The 19,149-nt window shown below is 35.0% G+C and overlaps 1 protein-coding gene across 1 annotated transcript in view; it reads right to left on the reverse strand.

Moving 5' to 3' along the window:
* The window catches only part of ANKRD31 (ankyrin repeat domain 31), a 165,933-nt gene that overhangs the window by 114,442 nt on the left and 32,342 nt on the right, over positions 1-19,149 (reverse strand). The window contains exons 4-9 of the mRNA XM_017527656.2: positions 16,755-16,792; positions 12,038-12,114; positions 7,461-7,504; positions 3,660-4,229; positions 1,030-1,310; positions 397-506 (exon numbers count right to left, since the gene is read on the reverse strand). Coding sequence (XP_017383145.1) covers positions 397-506; positions 1,030-1,310; positions 3,660-4,229; positions 7,461-7,504; positions 12,038-12,114; positions 16,755-16,792 — 1,120 coding nt within the window. The remainder of the gene's footprint in view (positions 1-396; positions 507-1,029; positions 1,311-3,659; positions 4,230-7,460; positions 7,505-12,037; positions 12,115-16,754; positions 16,793-19,149) is intronic.

The following is a 19,149-nucleotide window of genomic DNA, read 5'->3' on the forward strand; positions in this document are numbered from 1 at the left end:
TCTTTTGTATATTACAGGAACACAGAAATGAGGTCTAAGAATAATAACAGTTGTGCCTTGTCCTTTCCTTTATTCCTCCTGATATGATTTTTCATAGCCATATCCTAGGTTAGTCACACATGTAAATTTTAAAAGAGGTATGTAACTACTCTCTCCAAAGTAGATTTATAGAAAAAAACACTAACCTATGAGTCCGACGTTCAAGATCAATTCTCAATTATGCTACGAATGAGCTGTATGATGCTGGGAAAAATCTTTAATCTATCTGAACTTCAGTTTCGTCATTAGTAAAATTAAAACGTTGAGAAAGATAATCTCTGAATCCTTTCTACCAAATTTCTGTTTCTGTAAATTACTCACTTAAACAAATAGAAAAATACTCAAAATAAGCATCACCTTTTCTTCCTGAAAATTGTTCGTTTTTCCTGATCGGTTGTCCACTCTTGAACCTGGCTGAATGCATATTCTTCCCTTTACCATCAGTCATTAAAGCTGGATCCTGCAGTCTTGAAAAACAATGTATTTTTTTAAAAGGCTGTAGTGGTTTCTACAAATATTCACAGAGAATTATACCAAATTTTGACTATAATTTTAAAACTCCAGGGTATTTTACTGAGCTGTTCTCAAGTGGCATGGCAGTTTTAAATATGGAGATGGTTCCTGCAGGTAATTCTGCAGCAGGCATGCCAGTCATCATGGCTTCTAGCCCTCTCTTTGCACTATCTATGGGTTTTTTCTTCTTTAGGATTAGTCATCTACAGGTGTAAATATTCTGAATCTCCTGCTCTTCGCTCCCCAAGTTGGCATGACACTATCCACTCTATTCACCCTTTAAAGAAAAACACGCAGGCTCTTTGCCTTGCTTGCTGTGTGGCACTGATCAAAAACTGCAAAATAAAAAAAGCAAGAACATAAAAAATAAAGCTCTTTACCCTGTGTTAACTGTATACTGACCCTAATGCCCCCAAGCATATGATTATCTACAATGTCTATAGCATACCTGGAGATAGACATAATTTCATAGCATACCTGAAATTCTGAGTTGAAGACTTATTATCTGTTAGGTCCTCACAGCCAAGGATTTTTGGTAAAATTTTTTCTGGCATCTTATATATACGATCTGAGTACTTTGCATCTTTGTTTATTTTCAGTTTTTCTAGTCTGGATGATCTCCTTAACACACATGCAGTTTCCTGGTCAGAGCTATTTGTCACTGAATTTGAATTTCTATTATTACTTAGTGGTTCACAAGAAGTGATATTTTGATGAGCCAAAGTTTGCAATCCAGATGGATTTGGGTCTTGCAGAGTCTGTAAATATGTAAATACACCCACAAACAATTACAATACTGCAAAAAAATTAAAACTATAAGAAGTTAAATTTTGTCTTGACCTTTGATTAAATCAAAATGCCTCTTACAGTATGCGAGTACAAGAATTCATAGACGTAAACATAATGAAAGATTTTATAATAATTAATGTAATAAAGGACAATGCAGATTTAAAAGCTTAAGAGTATAATTAAAAATGATTTGATCAATATTTATCTTGAAAATTCAAGGGCAAAGCTATGGTCACTCTGGGAGCTTTAATTTTGCAAGAAATCGGGAATATAGATTGATGAGAGATCCACAAAAGCATTACAAATGTCACACTAGGCTAGATCAGTGGTCCATTCAGCCTAGGGTTTTGTTATCTGATAGCAGCAGTAAGTGATATTTTGTGGAACAAGATAGTACATTACCACCATTACACTGATTTTAAAAGGTTAACAGTATATTAGGGATTGTTCTAACTTTCCCTTAATAATTCGTTATAGATTTCACTTCCATAAGCATATGTATTCTTTATACATATCATCTAAACCTTTCTTTAGTTTACTTACATATCCATCTTGCAAAGCTTCTCAAGGTAACAAGTTGCACATTTTTATTATAGCTGAGTATTTCATTTGATCTGGTCTAAGTAAGTCTCCTTTCTACTTACGAGGGTTTCTTTTTTCTTTCCTATGAAGACTTGCTAAATTCATATTCACTTTATTAGTACCAATCATAATTTCCTACACTTTACTCATATTCCCTCTTTTTGTATTAGAACACTGGAATGTATAATCTTCATGCCCTATCTCCATAATTAGTTTCTCTTTTTCTGGATTTTAAAATATCCTATGTCAGCTTTGAGATTTGTTAACCAAACTTCATGCAGTATTATTCCAGGTACGTGTGCTGCAACACAAGCTCAGCATTTTGTCATATAAATCTTCACAAGGATATTCACAGAAACATAATCAGAAGACAAAAAGAAAAGAAAGAAAACAATCAAAATGACCATCATTAGTGAATTAGTTAAATAAATTACAATATATTCACACAGTGGAATACTATTCAGCAAGTTAAAAGATTTAAGTAGTGCTATGTTTGCTGACATTGAAAGATAAACAAGATACATTATTAAATTTAAAAAATAAGTTGGAAGGCATTACATATAATATAATCTCATTAGTATAAAATGAATTAATACAGAATATGATAGAAATAATTGGAGACAGATACACCAAACTGTTAACAGTAATTATCTCTAATGAGTGAAACTGTGGAGGATTTTTGTTACCGTATTATTATGTCATTCTGTAAGGTTTAAAATTTGTTTTATAATGAGGGTGCATTATTATTATAATCAGGAAGAAAAAATAAAGATTATGTTTAAAAACAAAGAAACTGTTGGCCGGGCGCGGTGGCTCAAGCCTGTAATCCCAGCACTTTGGGAGGCTGAGGTGGGCGGATCACGAGGTCAGGAGATTGAGACCATCTGGCTAACATGTTGAAACCCTGTCTCTACTAAAAATTACAAAAAATTAGCTGGGCGTGGTGGTGCACACCTGTAGTCCCAGCTACTTGGGAGGCTGAGGCAGGAGAATTGCTTGAACCTGGGAGGCGGAGGTTGCAGTGAGCTGAGATCGTGCCACTGCACTCTAGCTTGGCGCCTGGCAACAGAGCAAGACTCTGTCTCAAATTAAAAAAAAGAAAAAAAAAGAAACTGTCAATATGACAAAGGGACTTTGTCAGTGATAGGCCACTTCAGGGCTCCAGGCATAATACCACAAGAATTATAAACTCCAAGAGCTATGCCACCTGACAGTATTCGCAGACATAGAAGGCAAAATTCTGCTTATGCTAGGCATATTTTTTTCCCTCCCCTAGCATCCCAACTGCATATATTCTATGTCAAAATGTAAATTAATGTGGGGTATCCCATCACTACTCTGCACCCAAGTAGACATAGTGATTTTTCTGAGCTAACAAAGAAAATTTTAGTAAATAATTCTTTCCTTCCTACATATAAGCAATCTAATGATACATCTTCTCAGGCCTCTTGGGAAAAATTCTGTCTACTTTAACTTCCTAACTCCTCAGAAACTCTACCCCAGGAACTTCTAAAAAGATCACTCTATTTCCAAGTCACAAAGTATCCTCTGGGTGTTGATATTTGTGTAGATTTGATTTTAACACAATGAAAACCTCTTGAAGTTTACTATAAAAGGCAAAATCATAGAATCATATTTTCAGCTACTTGCTCCACTGAAAGATGCTTATCCTACAGCTCAGCTAACTTGGAACCATGTTCAAATGGTGGAGTAGAACAAAGAAATTCAAAATTCACCTCTGCTATTTGTGTACAATCTTCATTGGTCTGAGACATATTGAACTCCACTTCTAAACATTCATTTCTAGCACTGAGACTGCTGCCTCCCTCTTTTCTATGACAGATGGTTTCCACCTTGGCTTCTGACAATGTGTTCAGGGCTTCTAATAATTCAGCTGGCAATACATCATCCTTCACATTTTCTTGTAAATCTCTGTGACATGACGTCCATGCATTCAAATGTATTGATATGGAACTCAGAGAGTCACTCAATGGGTTCATCAATTCTTTAGGATCAAAATCACTTACTAATTCAAACAGTCTTTCTTCCTGGGCGCTTTCTGGTGATGTAAGTAACCTTTCTAAGGCAGACACAAAGGTTTCAAGTGAGCTTTCTTCATCCTTAGTTTCTTCAGCAGTCACGGTCAATGTGACTTCCTTTCTAGGCTCAAAAAGTGTATTTGGTTCTGCTAAGATCTTCTCTGGCTCTATTAATGATGTCTCCTTTATAGCAACCGTATCAGATACTGTAATAGCAGTGCCTGAGAGAAGGCTAACTTCAGGAGAATATCTGCCTTCACTTAGTTCCTGTGTATTACAAATAGAAATTACATCATTACAGCACATACAATAAAGTATTTAAAATAAAAACTTTATAGTTTATCTTGTTTGTTAAGTTACCCTCAAAATTTATTACCAACTTTCCTTCCCTTCCATAAATAAAGAGAATTTTATTGCTTTCCTATACCAAATCACTAATTACTGAATACATGGTTAAACATTTAATAATGGACCAATAGTAAAATTGGCTGGACTATAACTATAATGGCAAATTATTCATCTAAGTTTAAATTATCTGTGCTAACAGAAGAAGCAGAGATGGCATTGATAGTTAAATTAACCGATCTCAAAGCTTCATAGCAATTAATGGTTATAAAATTCTTTCTTGCAAAAATTTCCTATTTGGTTTATAAAAATTATTAACTAAAAATAAAATTTTATCTTCTTTTTATTCCCCTACCTTTGTATGAATAACTAAATGTGGAGTAAACAGGCCAAAGGACAAGAGGTCAGAGGGAAAAGGTAGAAAAATGAGGGTACAGTTCTATATAAATATTATAAGCCCTAGCTATAAATTAATGGCTGTGAGTTGTGGTTATGGTAAACAAACAAAAAACACAAAACATTTCTAAATGACTATTATTTCTCCAAGACATCACCTTAATAGGTTATACCTGTTCTCACAATATTTCTAACATTCAAAATATTGTTAGAATACCTCTTTTGAAATTGCTTTCAGAATGAGTTTATTAGCCATTCAAGAAAATAATGTGCTTTAAAGGCGCTGAAAATTTTTTAAACACTAAATACTTTTTATTGGCCTTAAATAACAGAATGGGTTTCAATGACTAGCTTTTTCCAAACAATCAAATCCACCATACCTTTGACAGGATGTGCTGTAATTTGTAAGCCTTCTAATATTCTGATCTAATATGAGTGAGATAAGCAAAACCACTTTATTCTTCCTCCTGTCCTTTTCTACCTGCCACCTTTATCTACTCTGCATATATTAATACCATACAGCACTTAAGAATGCTAACTATAATTTTCTCAGAAAGATCAAAGGAATCTGGAATAAATTCAAGAACCAGATCCTACTTACTCTTTAAGTCTCAGTTCAAGGCCTCACACCTATTCAAAGTCCGTATGACTACTAAATTCAAAGCACCAGGTGAAATAAAGTATATACGTTGGGATCTGTCTTAAAAGAATTTATTTCTAACTTAAGATTCAAGACATAAATACCTAAGATATTAAATAGAAGACAAATAATGTCATAGAACACTTACTAAATCAAATGAATGGCATAAACTAGTGTATATCAAACAGTTCCATTTATAACCTCAGAATTGTCCAAACTGGCCCTACTTTGTTGGTAACAGAATGTCAAGTCATCTTGCAGGTATAACAGAGCCAAAACTGTAAGTCATGTAGCACAGTCAGAACCTTGAACCAAGAAGACTGAGAAATGACTCCCTATCCCCCTAAACCAAAAAGACTGAGAAATAACTGGAACCTGACCACTGGAAGTCTTTCTGAAGCAAGAAGTTTGCTCACTGGGAAGATTTGGAGCTAAAATCTGCCTAAATATACCTTACCATAAATGGTCAAATTTGAAGCCTTCTAATCATACTCTGCAAGCCAACATTCCTAAATCCTTTCCCTTGCCTTCTGACCCCTTAAAACTTGTTCCAGACCCAAAATAGAGGAGACAAATTTGAGCTGCCTCTCCTGTCTCCTTGCTGGCCTGTCTCACAATAAAGCCTTTTTTTTCCCCCCCTCAAAAGTCAGTGCCATAGCATTGGCTTTTATGCACATCAGGCAGCTGACCCATTTGCTTGATAAATACAAAGGCTAGTGTCTTGCAGAAATGAGATTTCTGGGGAAGAAAAAATGGAGACAGCGGAGGGCTTTCGTGATTGTGTGAAAAATACTTGGTTAAGCAAAGTTAAACAAGTTACTTTACAACAGGACTTTCCAAACCATGTGCATTGGGGAACTTTAGGACACAGTGTTCTCCAAACATTTTTGTCTAAAAACATCCTTTTCCTCAGAAGGTCTATTAATATCATAGAGTATAAGTGATTTGGAAATAATGATATAGTCAGTAAATAATGAATACTAGAGAGGGAGCAATTACTTTGGTCAAGATCACCAGAGTTATCTGAAATAGATCCACAGAAAAAAAGGTAGTTGGGCCAGAAATTACAGATTTGTGAAGGAGTCAAAGAATGAAGGAATACACATTTACTGAGCACCAACTAGGTGCCAGACACCATGAACCATCATTGCTCGGTCCTTACAATACCTATAAAACAGCTATTGCTGTCCCTATCTTGCAGATATAAACAGTTATCCTTGGAACCTAGACCTTTCTGGTTTCCCAATTTTATGTTATTTTTCATCTTCTGCCTCCTGATTTGAGCAAAAGCATGAAGGCAGGAATGTGTAAGGTCCAGCTAAGATAAGGTAAGGTACAGAGACAACTCTGGGCAAGATGCTGAGACCCAGTATTACAAAAAAATTAAAAGAAAAAAATTAGCTGGGCATGGCAGTATAGGCCTGTAGTCCCAGCTAGCTACTTGGGAATCTGAGGTGAGAGGATCTCTTGAGCCCAGGAGTTCAAGATGGCAGTGAACTATGATCGCACAACTGCACTCCAGCCTGGGCAACAAAGTGAGACTTTATCTCTAAACAAGCAAACAAAACAAATATAAGGTATGGGTATCCTGGGCTGGCCTAGGGAGGTCCTTGATTGCCCAGTAACCCTAAGGAAACCGTGAGTTCATTGTGAGCAGAACCAGTCTTATGGTCCTCTGATTCTCCATAGCTCCAAGTAGGAAGCAAATCCAAAGCAGGCACTTGATACTTATTAGCAACTGGAGGATGAGAAAACAGAATTTAGCACAAAATATTAAAGGAACTAGGGTAACAGACAAACCAACAGAAGGAACTTTGCTACAGTATCTCAGGAACTAGCTTGATAACAAGTTATATATTTCTACTCTAGATAAAGAATAAGAGACTTACAGTACTAGATAAGAAATGCAGGTCAAGAAAATGCTTTTTTTTTAGCAATAAGGAAAAATAAATATGGAACAGGTGATTAGACAAGAAAAGATTTCTATCTACTGAAACAGTTTAGTCATATTCCTGCCTAAGGGAGGGTCTAAATGAGCTTGATACCTTAATCCACATTATTCTTTTAAAAATTTAAATCCACAATCTACATAGTTAATTTCTGTTATACAGACCAACCTTTTCCATGTGTGGCAAAACTTCAGGACTTTCAGGTTCAGGCCCTAGAAAAGAACAATACCTTTAAATCCAGGTTTATGAAAGCACTAAAAACATACCTTCTCAGTTGGCATTTCATAATCATATAACTTAAACTCCCTCAGTCAACTGACACATCAAATATTTCATTAATACTAATATTACATAAATTTATTGATATAAAATATTATTTTGGAAATGAAGTTACAGAATTTTTCCATTTCTTAAAAAGTATTTTATATGGATCCAAAAGATAATTCCAAATAGTTATTCCCGGCCCATTCTACTTTCATCATCAAGCCGCAAGTATTCTGGCCAGACGCAGTGGCTCATGCCTGTAATCCCAGCATTTGGGAGGCTGAGGCTGGCAGATTACTTGAGGTCAGGAGTTCAAGATCAGCCTGGCTAACATGGTGAAACCCTGTCTCTACTAAAAATACAAAAATTAGCTGGGCGTGATGACTAAAAATCCTTGCAGAGCTGCACAGTCTACATAATAATAATAATAAACCTGTGTTTTCCCCTCACTTCACCTTCGCAATTTGATGATCAGCTAGGAGGACTAAAATCATGGCATATTACTTGTTCACAGGATGAGAAGCAAAAAGTCATAAGAATAATTTCCTATCCTTGGTTTAGAATTCTTCATGACAACAAGTGATGACATATTTCATTATGTGTATCTTACTTAACATCTTGCATCTCTAGTTGTTTAAAATGTTAATATTAATGAAAGAAACATTTTAAAACAATAGCTGTATCTTCAACTATCTTTGCAAGGAGGGGTTTTTTAAATAAAATTTCATATCCTTGGGGGATTAGAATTCAAAAACAGAAAAACAGATTTCACTCTTCCTCCTTTTCTGAATTGTAAAGAAACAACTCCCACAGACATTTTCTCCCATGTTGTCTTTAACAACTTCATCTTCAAAACTGTAAAACAAAAAATAAAATATAATTCTAAGGTCCCCAACCATGTGAATGGGACCTCTCTGGCCAAGGGCATTCCAAAGTTGGTTTAGGCCTGGAAGGGAAGAAAGGGTCAGACATGCCTCCTTATACCCTCCTCCGTTTTGGAATTCAGGAGAAGCCAACCAGCATTAACATCAACACAGACCTTAAGTCTGTTAAGAAACATTTACAGTCTATTCCGTCTGAACCCTGCCACCTGGAAGCTTCATCTGCGTGATAAAACTTTAGTCTCCACAACCCTTTATCATCACAACCCAGAGATTCCTTTCTATTGATTCCAGGTCTTTAGATAATAACTCTTTCAATCAACTGCCAACCACAAAATCTTTGAATTTACCTATAAACTGAAAGTCCCCCTCCCCACCTTGCTTCTGGTTGTCCCACCTTTCCAGACAGAACCAATGTACATCTTCGTCCTACACAAATTGATTGATGTCTCATGTCTCCCTAAAATGTATAAAACTAGCTGTGCCCTGACCATCTAGGGCACATGTTCTCAGAGTCTCCTGAAGGTTGTGTCACAGGCCATGGTCACTCATATTTGGGTCATAATAAAATTCTTCAAATATTTTACAGAGTTTGACTCTTATCATTGACAAAATGATCATTCTTTCATGCCAATAGTTGCTACTTTAAAAGCTTAATGAATAAAATATTTTATAGTAATCTAATTACTGTATTAAAAATAAACACATTTAGGGAATTACCTTTTCTAACCACAAATTTTACTTAAAAGTTTTTACAAATACATAAAGAATTCTTGAATTCCTGTCTATCCTTTAATAAATCATTTAACAAATCATTGAATAATAAATTTTCAAATTTTCTACTTGTCACTTTAGAGAGGCAAAATGTAATGGTATACATGAGAAATAATTCTAAAGTGTTAAATTCAAAGAAAATGGCCATAGAGGCCTGGTTGAACTTATACACAAAATTTAACTTATACACTGACATTTTAAGGCCAAAGCTATTATATTTGCTTAAGATAGTTGGCTTATCTTTATCTTTGTACAATTTGGTTAGACTTTACCCTTTGAATTGGGACAGAGGTCTGTATTAGAACACAGTCAGCTATAAAAGCTAACAATTTAATAATTTACTTTATGTGATTTAACTTATAGTCTGGAATTATAATGAAATGAGCTTCTTGTTCTGAATACTCTGAAAGAAGTAAAGGCAAGAGGGAGCTGCAATGAAGTGCCAGAATGGAAGAGAACTACCAGTTCTATGGCTCTCTAGTCACAGCAGCTTTAGGGCAGCAAGAAACATACAAAGCAATAACTCTGGTACATGTGGCACTATTTTTTCATTTTTTAGAGATGGGGATCTTGTTTTGTCGCCCAGGCTATAATAAGGCACCACAATCATAGCTCACTGCCACCTCAAATTCCTGGGCCCAAAAGAGCTTCCCAACTACATCTTGTAAAAAGTGCTAAATATGTTTTTACTAAATTTGGAGGGTATTTTTGGTATAGTCTGAATTATATTAGGCCATTTGATATTTATTAAACTTTTAAAAATCACAAAGTCTTTTATATTTAAAGAGGAACATTAATTACCACTTGTACTTACATTAGTTTAATGGTCAATTTATTAAACTTCTGTATCTAAGTCATGAAAACTTGAAATTACTATTTAACATTTAAACACTGCTAACAAACTTAAATTTCCTTAAACAATTTAATCTACACATTTGACATAACTTTTTACCACTTCAAATATACAAAAGACTACTGCTCTTAAACTAATTCTAAAATAACAGGATCACTGGTGTAATTCATTCTTCTTTATTTCTGTATTTCTATATTTTTTATTATACCCTCTTAAGATTAAAGTATTACTTACTCTGATATCTTCCCCGAGTTACAGACTACCTGATTTTTTGTTGGGGTATGAGACTATTTCTCTCAAGATGATTTCAATCTGAGTAACCAATTATCTGGCTTTACTTATAAATAAATGCCTTAAACTTCATAAATTTTATTTTTTGTAATATAATGGTTTGGCCCAGAATGCTTTAAGTTTTACTTGGTCAGTGTTACAAAAGCTTTTGTCTTGTCATTTATTATGTACTGATCTATTATGCAGTGTTATTAAAAACTTATACTTGCCATTTAGTATCTTTCTTTTCTGAGATAGGGTCTCCCTCTATTGCCTGGGCTGGAAACATGGCTCACTACAGCCTCAGTCTCCTCGGCTCCTGGGCTCAAGCTATCCTGCTGCCTCAGCCTGCTAAGTAGGTGAGACTATATGCATGCGCTACCATACCCGGATTTTATTTTTTGTGTGGTTATGGGGAACTTCCTGTGTTTCCCAGGCTGGTCTCGAACTCTTAGGCTCAAGCAATCATCCTGGCTGAGCTTCCCAAAGTGCTGGGATTACAGGTGTGAGCCAACACACTCAGCCCATTAAAACTCTTAAACATCCTGTTATAGTTGCTTTTCTTTTTGTATTGAGACAATCTTTTGTACACGCTTAACATTTTTTGAGTATCATTATAAACTCATAGTCTTTTCACAAACTTATTTCCATGAACTCTAAATTACTGGGTTTTTATCCCTACTTAATTTATCAGTTTGGCCCGTTTATCACAGTTTGGCCACAGCATCATTGAGCTAACCATTTATTCTTCCAGCACCGGCCCCAGACATCCTTGAAGGCATCCTTGCTTTTCAGCAATAATTGTATGTTCAGACTCATCTTGATATTGTCATGCTCCAAAATGGATCAGCTACTCTTTAAGAATTCCTGGTTTCTTTGGCACTCCCACCCTTAGCACTCATATACCTGGTATATAGCAGTCTTAATACGTATTTGTTAAAGAATAAACAACATTAAAGACCAAACTCTAGACACTAAAAGTACATGTAAGAGCTGGTAGTGAGCAAAAGTGGTACTGCTTTGCTGCTGTAGCAACAGAGCAAGGGAAGACAGGGCTTTTTAAATTTATCTTTCCAAAATGTTATTATGTCCTTATGTCCTTTTCTTATAAGGTTTCATTGGACACTATAAATATTTGCTACACTGTGACACAAAATACCTGACATTCACTCTGGAGGAATTGTTGACAGACACCTCAGAGAAATAGAGAGCTATCCTCTAATACAGCTCAAACCAAGGCAAAACTGGCCTGTGTGACTACCAGTCAGGAAAGACATGAAATTCTTATTTAAAATGTTATGAACATAGCAAACAAACTTTGTTTTCAAATTTCAGTCCCTAATCACATTTGGAGTAGCAGGTACTAACTGCACCTGAGCTGCTACTCCCATAGGTAACTCTATGAAGCATGATCCAAGTCAATAGCAACACTGATTTCATATTTATGAATGTATAGTAAGCCAGGCTCAGTAGAGCATGCCTGTAGTCCCAACTACTCGGGAAGCTAAGGCAGGATAATTTGCCTGAGCCCAGGAGGCCAAAGTTACATAGCAAGACCCATCTCTACCAAAAAAATATATATAGAGATATATATATATATGTGGTTGACCAGTCTAGTTGTAAATAAATTTATATCTAACTAAGCCTTATAGTTTTAGGCAAAGACTAATTTCCTTCATATGACTCTACCCATGAAAACATACCTTCAATATTTTGGTGGTTCGATGAAAGTCCAGACTGGGGAAATGACCCAATGAACATTGAACAATTTTTTCTAGTCCTAAAAAAATCAATTAATTAATAAAAATTAATTTTAAAACGAAAGAAAAAACAGTGTGTCCCATTCAAATACAATTTCATTTTTCTTTTTCACTTAAAGGGCTTTCCAGATAGAATAATTTTTTTGCTACATCATTCTAATTATTTTTACAATCATTATCAATTTGTTAACATTGACATTTCAAGTAACTGGAAAAATGAAGGAGAGAGCTGAGAAAACAATGGATGAACCTAGGAGTGTATACAAGCTAAACTACATTTAGGTCTAAAAGTGACTTTGGAGGTGACTCTCTGCCAAATAGGATTAGGAATGTCAGGGAGAAAATGGTCCTGAAACATGTAGTTTGTATATCTACATCATCAAATACACTGACAGTTTGTCATTACAGTTTTAAATGTAAGCTACAATCATTAATGATAAATTTCTCCAGGCATTATTTATCATTCTTGTATTTTACAGCAAGCAAAAAAAAAAAAAGTAGGGAATACAGAAGCGAAGATGTTAAAAGCAAAGTAAGGGTCATGCCTAATCTGCAATTTTGATCATCTGCCCTGTGATAATTAAAAGTTGATTAAAGAAAGGCAATCAGCTAACTATATTTTTTCTTAACCTAATTTACTGCATCAATGTAATCAAGATACCTTCCTTTAAAAAAAAAAAAAAAAAGCCTTGTTTCAGCTGTTTTAAGAGCAGTTTTTAATGCAGCAGGTACAGCTACTCGAGTCCTACGGAAGAGTAATAAATTAAGCATTCTCTCCTGTACAAAAACAGAAGTGATCAATATAAGCTGTCTTCAAAATAAAAATAAAACTATTTCTGTAGAATAATTTCTGAAACAAATAGAAAAGAATGCTGATGTTTTTTCCCTAAAGTGTGATTCTTTAAAAACAAGCTGATTGAAAACAAAATAAAACCACAGTTTGAGTTAACCACAGAATTTTTCCCTTAATTGCAAAAGCGTATTTAAGATGTAAGTCTGAAAATAGGGAAAGCTTCATCTAAATTATTACAAATAGTTATTTATGTTAGGTAAGACTACAAACAACCTAAATGTCCAGTAGTAGAGGAATAATTAAATGAATTACAGTAAAGTCAGTAATACAATAAAGTATTATAAGGTCATTAAAATTCACATTTTTAAATTAATGACATGAGAAAATAACTTTGATAAACTATTACTTAAAATTTAAAAACAGGATACAAAACTATCTGCAGGATGATCCCAATGGAACAAAAACAAAAATATAAATAAAGCCTAAAGCAAAATGTACCAAAATGTTAACAATGGTTCTCTGGCAGTGAGAATATGGATGCAATCAATATTAGTCTTCCTTAGTCTTTTTTCCATTTCTCTAAATGAACTTATAATGTTGGTAGTTAGGGCAAAGGGTTATTTTACAACAACAGCAGTTTTCGATTTTTTTTTTTTTTTTTAGACGGAGTTTCGCTCTTGTTACCCAGGCTGGAGTGCAATGGCGCGATATCGGCTCACCGCAACCTCTGCCTCCTGGGTTCAGGCAATTCTCCTGCCTCAGCCTCCAGAGTAGCTGGGACTACAGGCACGCGCCACCATGCCCAGCTAATTTTTTGTATTTTTAGTAGAGACGGGGTTTCACCATGTTGACCAGGATGGTCTCGATCTCTTGACCTCGTGATCGACCCGCCTCGGCCTCCCAAAGTGCTGGGATTACAGGCGTGAGCCACCGCGCCTGGCCCAAATTTTTTTATTTTCAGATTCCTTTATACTCTCAAAAATTATTGGTGGCTTATACTTATTTATATTTACATGTTAGAAACAAAAATGAAGAACAAAATTAAATATTTATTAATTTTTAAATGACAGGAATAATCCAGGAACATATTAATATATTTTTATGAAAAAGTATTATCTTTTCCAAAATGAAAAAAATTAGTGAGAAAAGTTGCAATGTTTCACTTTTTAGAAAATCTCTTCAACGTGTGGCTTAATAAAAGATGACTATCATCCTATATCTGCTACTGCATTCAATCTGTTGTCATATATAATGTTATTTGAAATATATATCAAAAATCTGACCTCACATAGATATGGAGTTGGAAAAGGGAGGAGTATTTTAGTAGCCTTTTTAGATAATTATGAACATTGATTGGGTACAGAAAATACCACAAAATATGGCACTATGGCATGCTGAGTACTCTGAATTTAAGAAAACTAAAAGGCCTGAGAAATAAGCTTCAGAACCAAGATTTCCATATGACCTTCCCTCTCACCCCTTACCCCATTTATCTGATATTTTCTTTCTTGAAGCGCCTGAAGGGACTCTCTCCAGAATTTCCTTATCTGACTGAGAAAACTTCTTCAAAAACATAAAATAAAATAGTCTTAAAATCCTCTCCCTAGGAACCTCATTAAATAACCAGGAAAGATTAACCATCAGAGAAAAGACTAAAAGTCTCTAAGGCCAGGACAGGACACCATATCCAGACAAATTCTATCTATTCTTCTGACAGCAGCTCCAAAAGATTACCCAAGACTTTATCTGCATAAGACAACTTTTATTCAGAGTGAAGTTCTGTCTCTCATCTTCCCATCAATTCTCCCAAAACTTAGAGGGACTTGTCCCAGGCCATTGTTTTTTGGGCATATTCATTTCCCCCGAAAATCATTTGCTGCTATACCCTCCATCTCCTCTTCCCCTATCAAGAATGGTATATAAACATCTGGACCTCACTGGGTTTTTGGGTAATCACACTCCTACGATTTTGCCCCATGTACATTAAGTAAACTTTATATATCTTTTTATTCTATAAATCTGTCTTTATTTTCAGCAAACCTTTAGTGGGTGGAGAAGATGCTTTCCCCCTTCTACCCCTAAAATATTCTTTTTCAATATTACACCAAAATTATATAATCAACAAGTTTCTTAAAAGTACTTTCCTAAAAGTTGCTTACTTAAAATGTAGAAACTGAAACAAAATTAATGAACTTTTTGTATTCTGTTACATTAAAACCCATGGTCTGTCTTGCACTTTGAACAGGTCTTTCACCTATACATGATTTTGTAACATCATGCATTGATCTTTTAGAAAATACTTATCCACTGAGTTATGCACATTTTCTTAATGCTGACACATTTCATTATAAAATATCAAAAAATCACCTCTCAAGTTAAAAAAAAAAAAAAAAGATGAGGCCAGTTTTCTTCCAATGCTTACAATTCAAACAAGTGCACAAGTGCTTTACTCAAGATAAATATCACAGCTGCACATAGTGGCTCACACTTGTAATCCTAGCACTTTGGGAGACTGAGGCGGTTAGATCACTTGAGGCCAGGAGGTCAAGACCAGGATGGCCAACATGGCAAAACCCTGTCTCTACTAAAAATGCAAAAATTAGCCAGACAATGTGGCACACACCTGAAGTCCCAGCTACTCGGGAGGCTGAGGCACAAGAATCACTTGAACCTGGGAGATGGAGGTTGCAGCGACCTGAGATCGCACCATTGCACTCCAGCATGGGTGACAGAGTGACACTCTGGTTCAAAAAAAAAAAGATAAATATCACATATCAGTATGCACAGAAATGCTTTAAGCATACTTTCCATTTCATCACTTAGAATATTAAAAGAATATATACTCAGTGGTAGAGACTTACTAAAACTAATAACCTTCCTGCCTCCTGAAACACCAATTGGGTTAAGTGAAACTGGCTTATTTTTATTTTTGTAACTGAGAGTACACATCCGTGAAAAAACACAATGACTACTACATTGTTTGGTGCCACTGCCTTGATTCCTAGTAAGACTCCAGCATTTTACTCACCATTACTTTAGCACTATCGTGCAAATGTAAATACCATGAAATAAACAACTAATGTGTTAGTATTATTATGAAAAATAGTTTTGACTTAAAAGAACTCATGGACTCCAAAGGGTTCACAGACCATACTCTGAGAACCATTGTTTTAAAAGAACTGAAAGAATAGTTTTTTTCTTTCTTTTTATTTTTTATTATTTTTGAGACAGAGTCTCACTCTGTTGCCCAGGCTGGAATGCAGTGGCACAATCTCAGCTCACTGTAACCTCCGCGTTCCAGGCTCAAGCAATTCTCATGCCTCAGCCTCCCAAATAGTTGGGATTACTGGCGCCCAACAACACGCCCAGCTAATTTTGTATTTTTTAGTAGAGATGGGGTTTCACCATGTTGACCAGGCTGGTCTCGAACTCCCGACCCCATCACCTGAGGCAGGTGATGCACCTGCCTCAGCCTCCCAGAGTGCTGGGATTACAGGCATGAGCAAACACACTCAGCTGAGTTTCTTAAGGTATAACAATTGTATGAAGTCTAATTTCACTAAGTTTTACAAATTCTTCCTTCATGCTATGCTTTTATTTATTGGCAGCCCCTTCATAAATTTGCACCTTCAAGCTATGCTTTAAGTTCATTCTTAAAATAATAGAGATTCAAGTTAATCTGATTCAATGCTTCTTATGAAATAAAACTTATCTAGAATGTGTGTAAAAAAACATATTTTTGCTACAAAATGGACAATTATTTAAAAATATACAATTATAAAACCCTTAAAAATGAATACTCATCTTAGATGTACAAAATGACAAAAATACCTACAATATAATGAAGCCAAAAATTAGTATACTTACTGTAACAGAGCTTGATTTTGTACTGTTTCATCTTGAGACTGCTAGGAAGAAAAACATGTTTTTCCAACTGATCAATGTTAATCCAATGCAACAAGCTAAAAAAATTAACATTTAAAGTAATTTTTGTGTTATTCTTTCTTAGCTTCTTTTTTATTGTGGTAAAATACACAAAATTTACTATCTATTTACTATCTGTACATTTGTAAGTGCACAGTTCTCTGGCATTAAGTGTATTCACACTATTGTACAACCATGACCACCATTCACCTCCAGAGCTTTTTCATTTTCCCAAACTGAAACTCCATACTCATTAAACACTAACTCCCCAATCCCCTCCCCACAAACCATGGCAGCCACCATTCTGCTTTCTGTCTTTATTGATTTACTACTCTGGAAACATCATATAACAGGAATCATACAATTTTAATCATTCTGAGGCTAGCTTATTTCACTTAGTGTAATGTATTCAAGGTTCATCTACGTTGTGGCATGTATCTACATTTCCTTCCATTTTAAGGCTGAATAATATTCTACTGTATGTATGTACCACATTTGATTTATTCATCTATTGTTGGACACTTGCAGTGCTTCCACCTTTTTTGACTATTGGGAATAACGCTGCCATAAATATGTGTGTACAAATACATCTGTTCAAGTCCCTGCTTTTACTTCTTTGGCATATACAGTCAGAAGTGAAATTGCTAAATCATTAAGGTGATTCTATGTTTACTTTTTTAAGGAATAGCCATACCATTTTCCACAGCAGTTACATCATTCCAACTTCTCCACATTCTTGCCAACACTTGTTATTTTCTGGATTTTGCTTTTTTTTTTAAATAGTCATCATAATGAATGTAAAGTGGTATTTCATTGTGATTTTGATTTGCATTTCCCTAATGACTAGTGATATTGAGCATCTGCTCATTGTCCATTTTTATATCTCTTTTGGTGAAATGTCTATTAGAGCCCTCTACTCATTTTTTAATTCAGTTGTTTTTTTTTCTGCTGTGTAGTTGTAAGAATTCTTTATATATTCTGTAAACCAGACATGATTTGCAAATATTTTATCCCATTCCATTTACATTAAATATATACATTTATTTGAGATCTTTCTAACTTTTTGATGTGGGTGTTTAGTGATACAAATCTCTCTCTTAACATTGCCTTAACTGTGTCCCAGAGATTCTGGTATGCTGTGTCTTTGTTCTCATTCATTTCAAAGTATATCTTGATTTCTGCCTTAATTTCACATTTACCCAAAAGTCATTCAGGAGAAAGTTGTTTAATTTCCATGTAACCACATGGTTTTGAGCAATTTTCTTGGCCTTGACTTTTATTTTTATTGTGCTGTGGTCTGAGAGTGAGGTTGGTATGATTCCAATTTTTTGACTTTACTGAAAATTGTTTCATGTCCAATTGCAGGGTCAATTTTAGAGAATGTGCCATGGGGCAATGAAAAGAATGTATATTCTGATGTTGATGGGTGGAGAGTTCTGTAGATGTCTACTAGGTCCATTTGGCCAAGTGTAGAGTTCAGATCCTGAATCTCTTTGCTAATTTTCTGCCTCAATGATCTGTCTAATATTGTCAGTGTGGTATTGAAGTCTCCCAGTATTATTGTGTGGGAGTCTAAGTCTTTTCTTAGGTCTCCAAGAACTTCCTTTATGAATATGGATGCACCCAAGTTAGGTGCATGCAGATTTAGGACAGTTAGGTCTTCTTGCTGAATGTAACCCTTTTTTACCAGTATGCAATGCCCTTCTTTCTCTTGCTGTGGACTAGGGAAGGAAATATCCCTCTTCGTCATTTTTGATCTTTGTTGGTTTAAAGCCTGTCCTGTCTGAAATTAGAATTGGAATGCCTGCTTTTTTCTGTTTTCTATTTTTAATTATTACCTCCTATTTCACAATTATTGGAGCCAGAGGAAATGTTATTTTTTATAAACTCAAAAGTTACAAAATTAATTTTCAAATGAGTTATTAGAAGCCAAATATAGACCCTTCAATTTTAAGAAAAATATCTGGTGTTAATTTTTTTGCTTGGTAGATTTTTCTCCATCCTTTTATTTTGAGTCTATGGGTATCACTGCATGTGAAATGGGTCTCTTGAAGACAGCATACCACTGGGTCTGGCCTCTGTATTCAGCTTGCCATTCTGTGCCTTTTAATTGGGACATTTAGCTCTTTACATTCAAGGTTAGTATTAATATGTGTGGATGTGATCCTGTCATAATGTTGTTAGCTGGTTATTATGCAGATTTGTTTGTGTGGTTGCTTTATACTGTGACTGGTTGGCATACTTAAGTGTGTTTTTGTAGTGGTTAGTAACAGTATATCCTTTCCATATTTAGTGCTTCTTTTAGAAGTTCCTATAAGGAAGGTCTGGTGGTAATGAA

This window comes from Cebus imitator, unplaced genomic scaffold (genome assembly GCF_001604975.1).
Source record: "Cebus imitator isolate Cc_AM_T3 unplaced genomic scaffold, Cebus_imitator-1.0 Scaffold50, whole genome shotgun sequence".
NCBI classification, from domain to species: Eukaryota; Metazoa; Chordata; class Mammalia; order Primates; family Cebidae; genus Cebus; species Cebus imitator.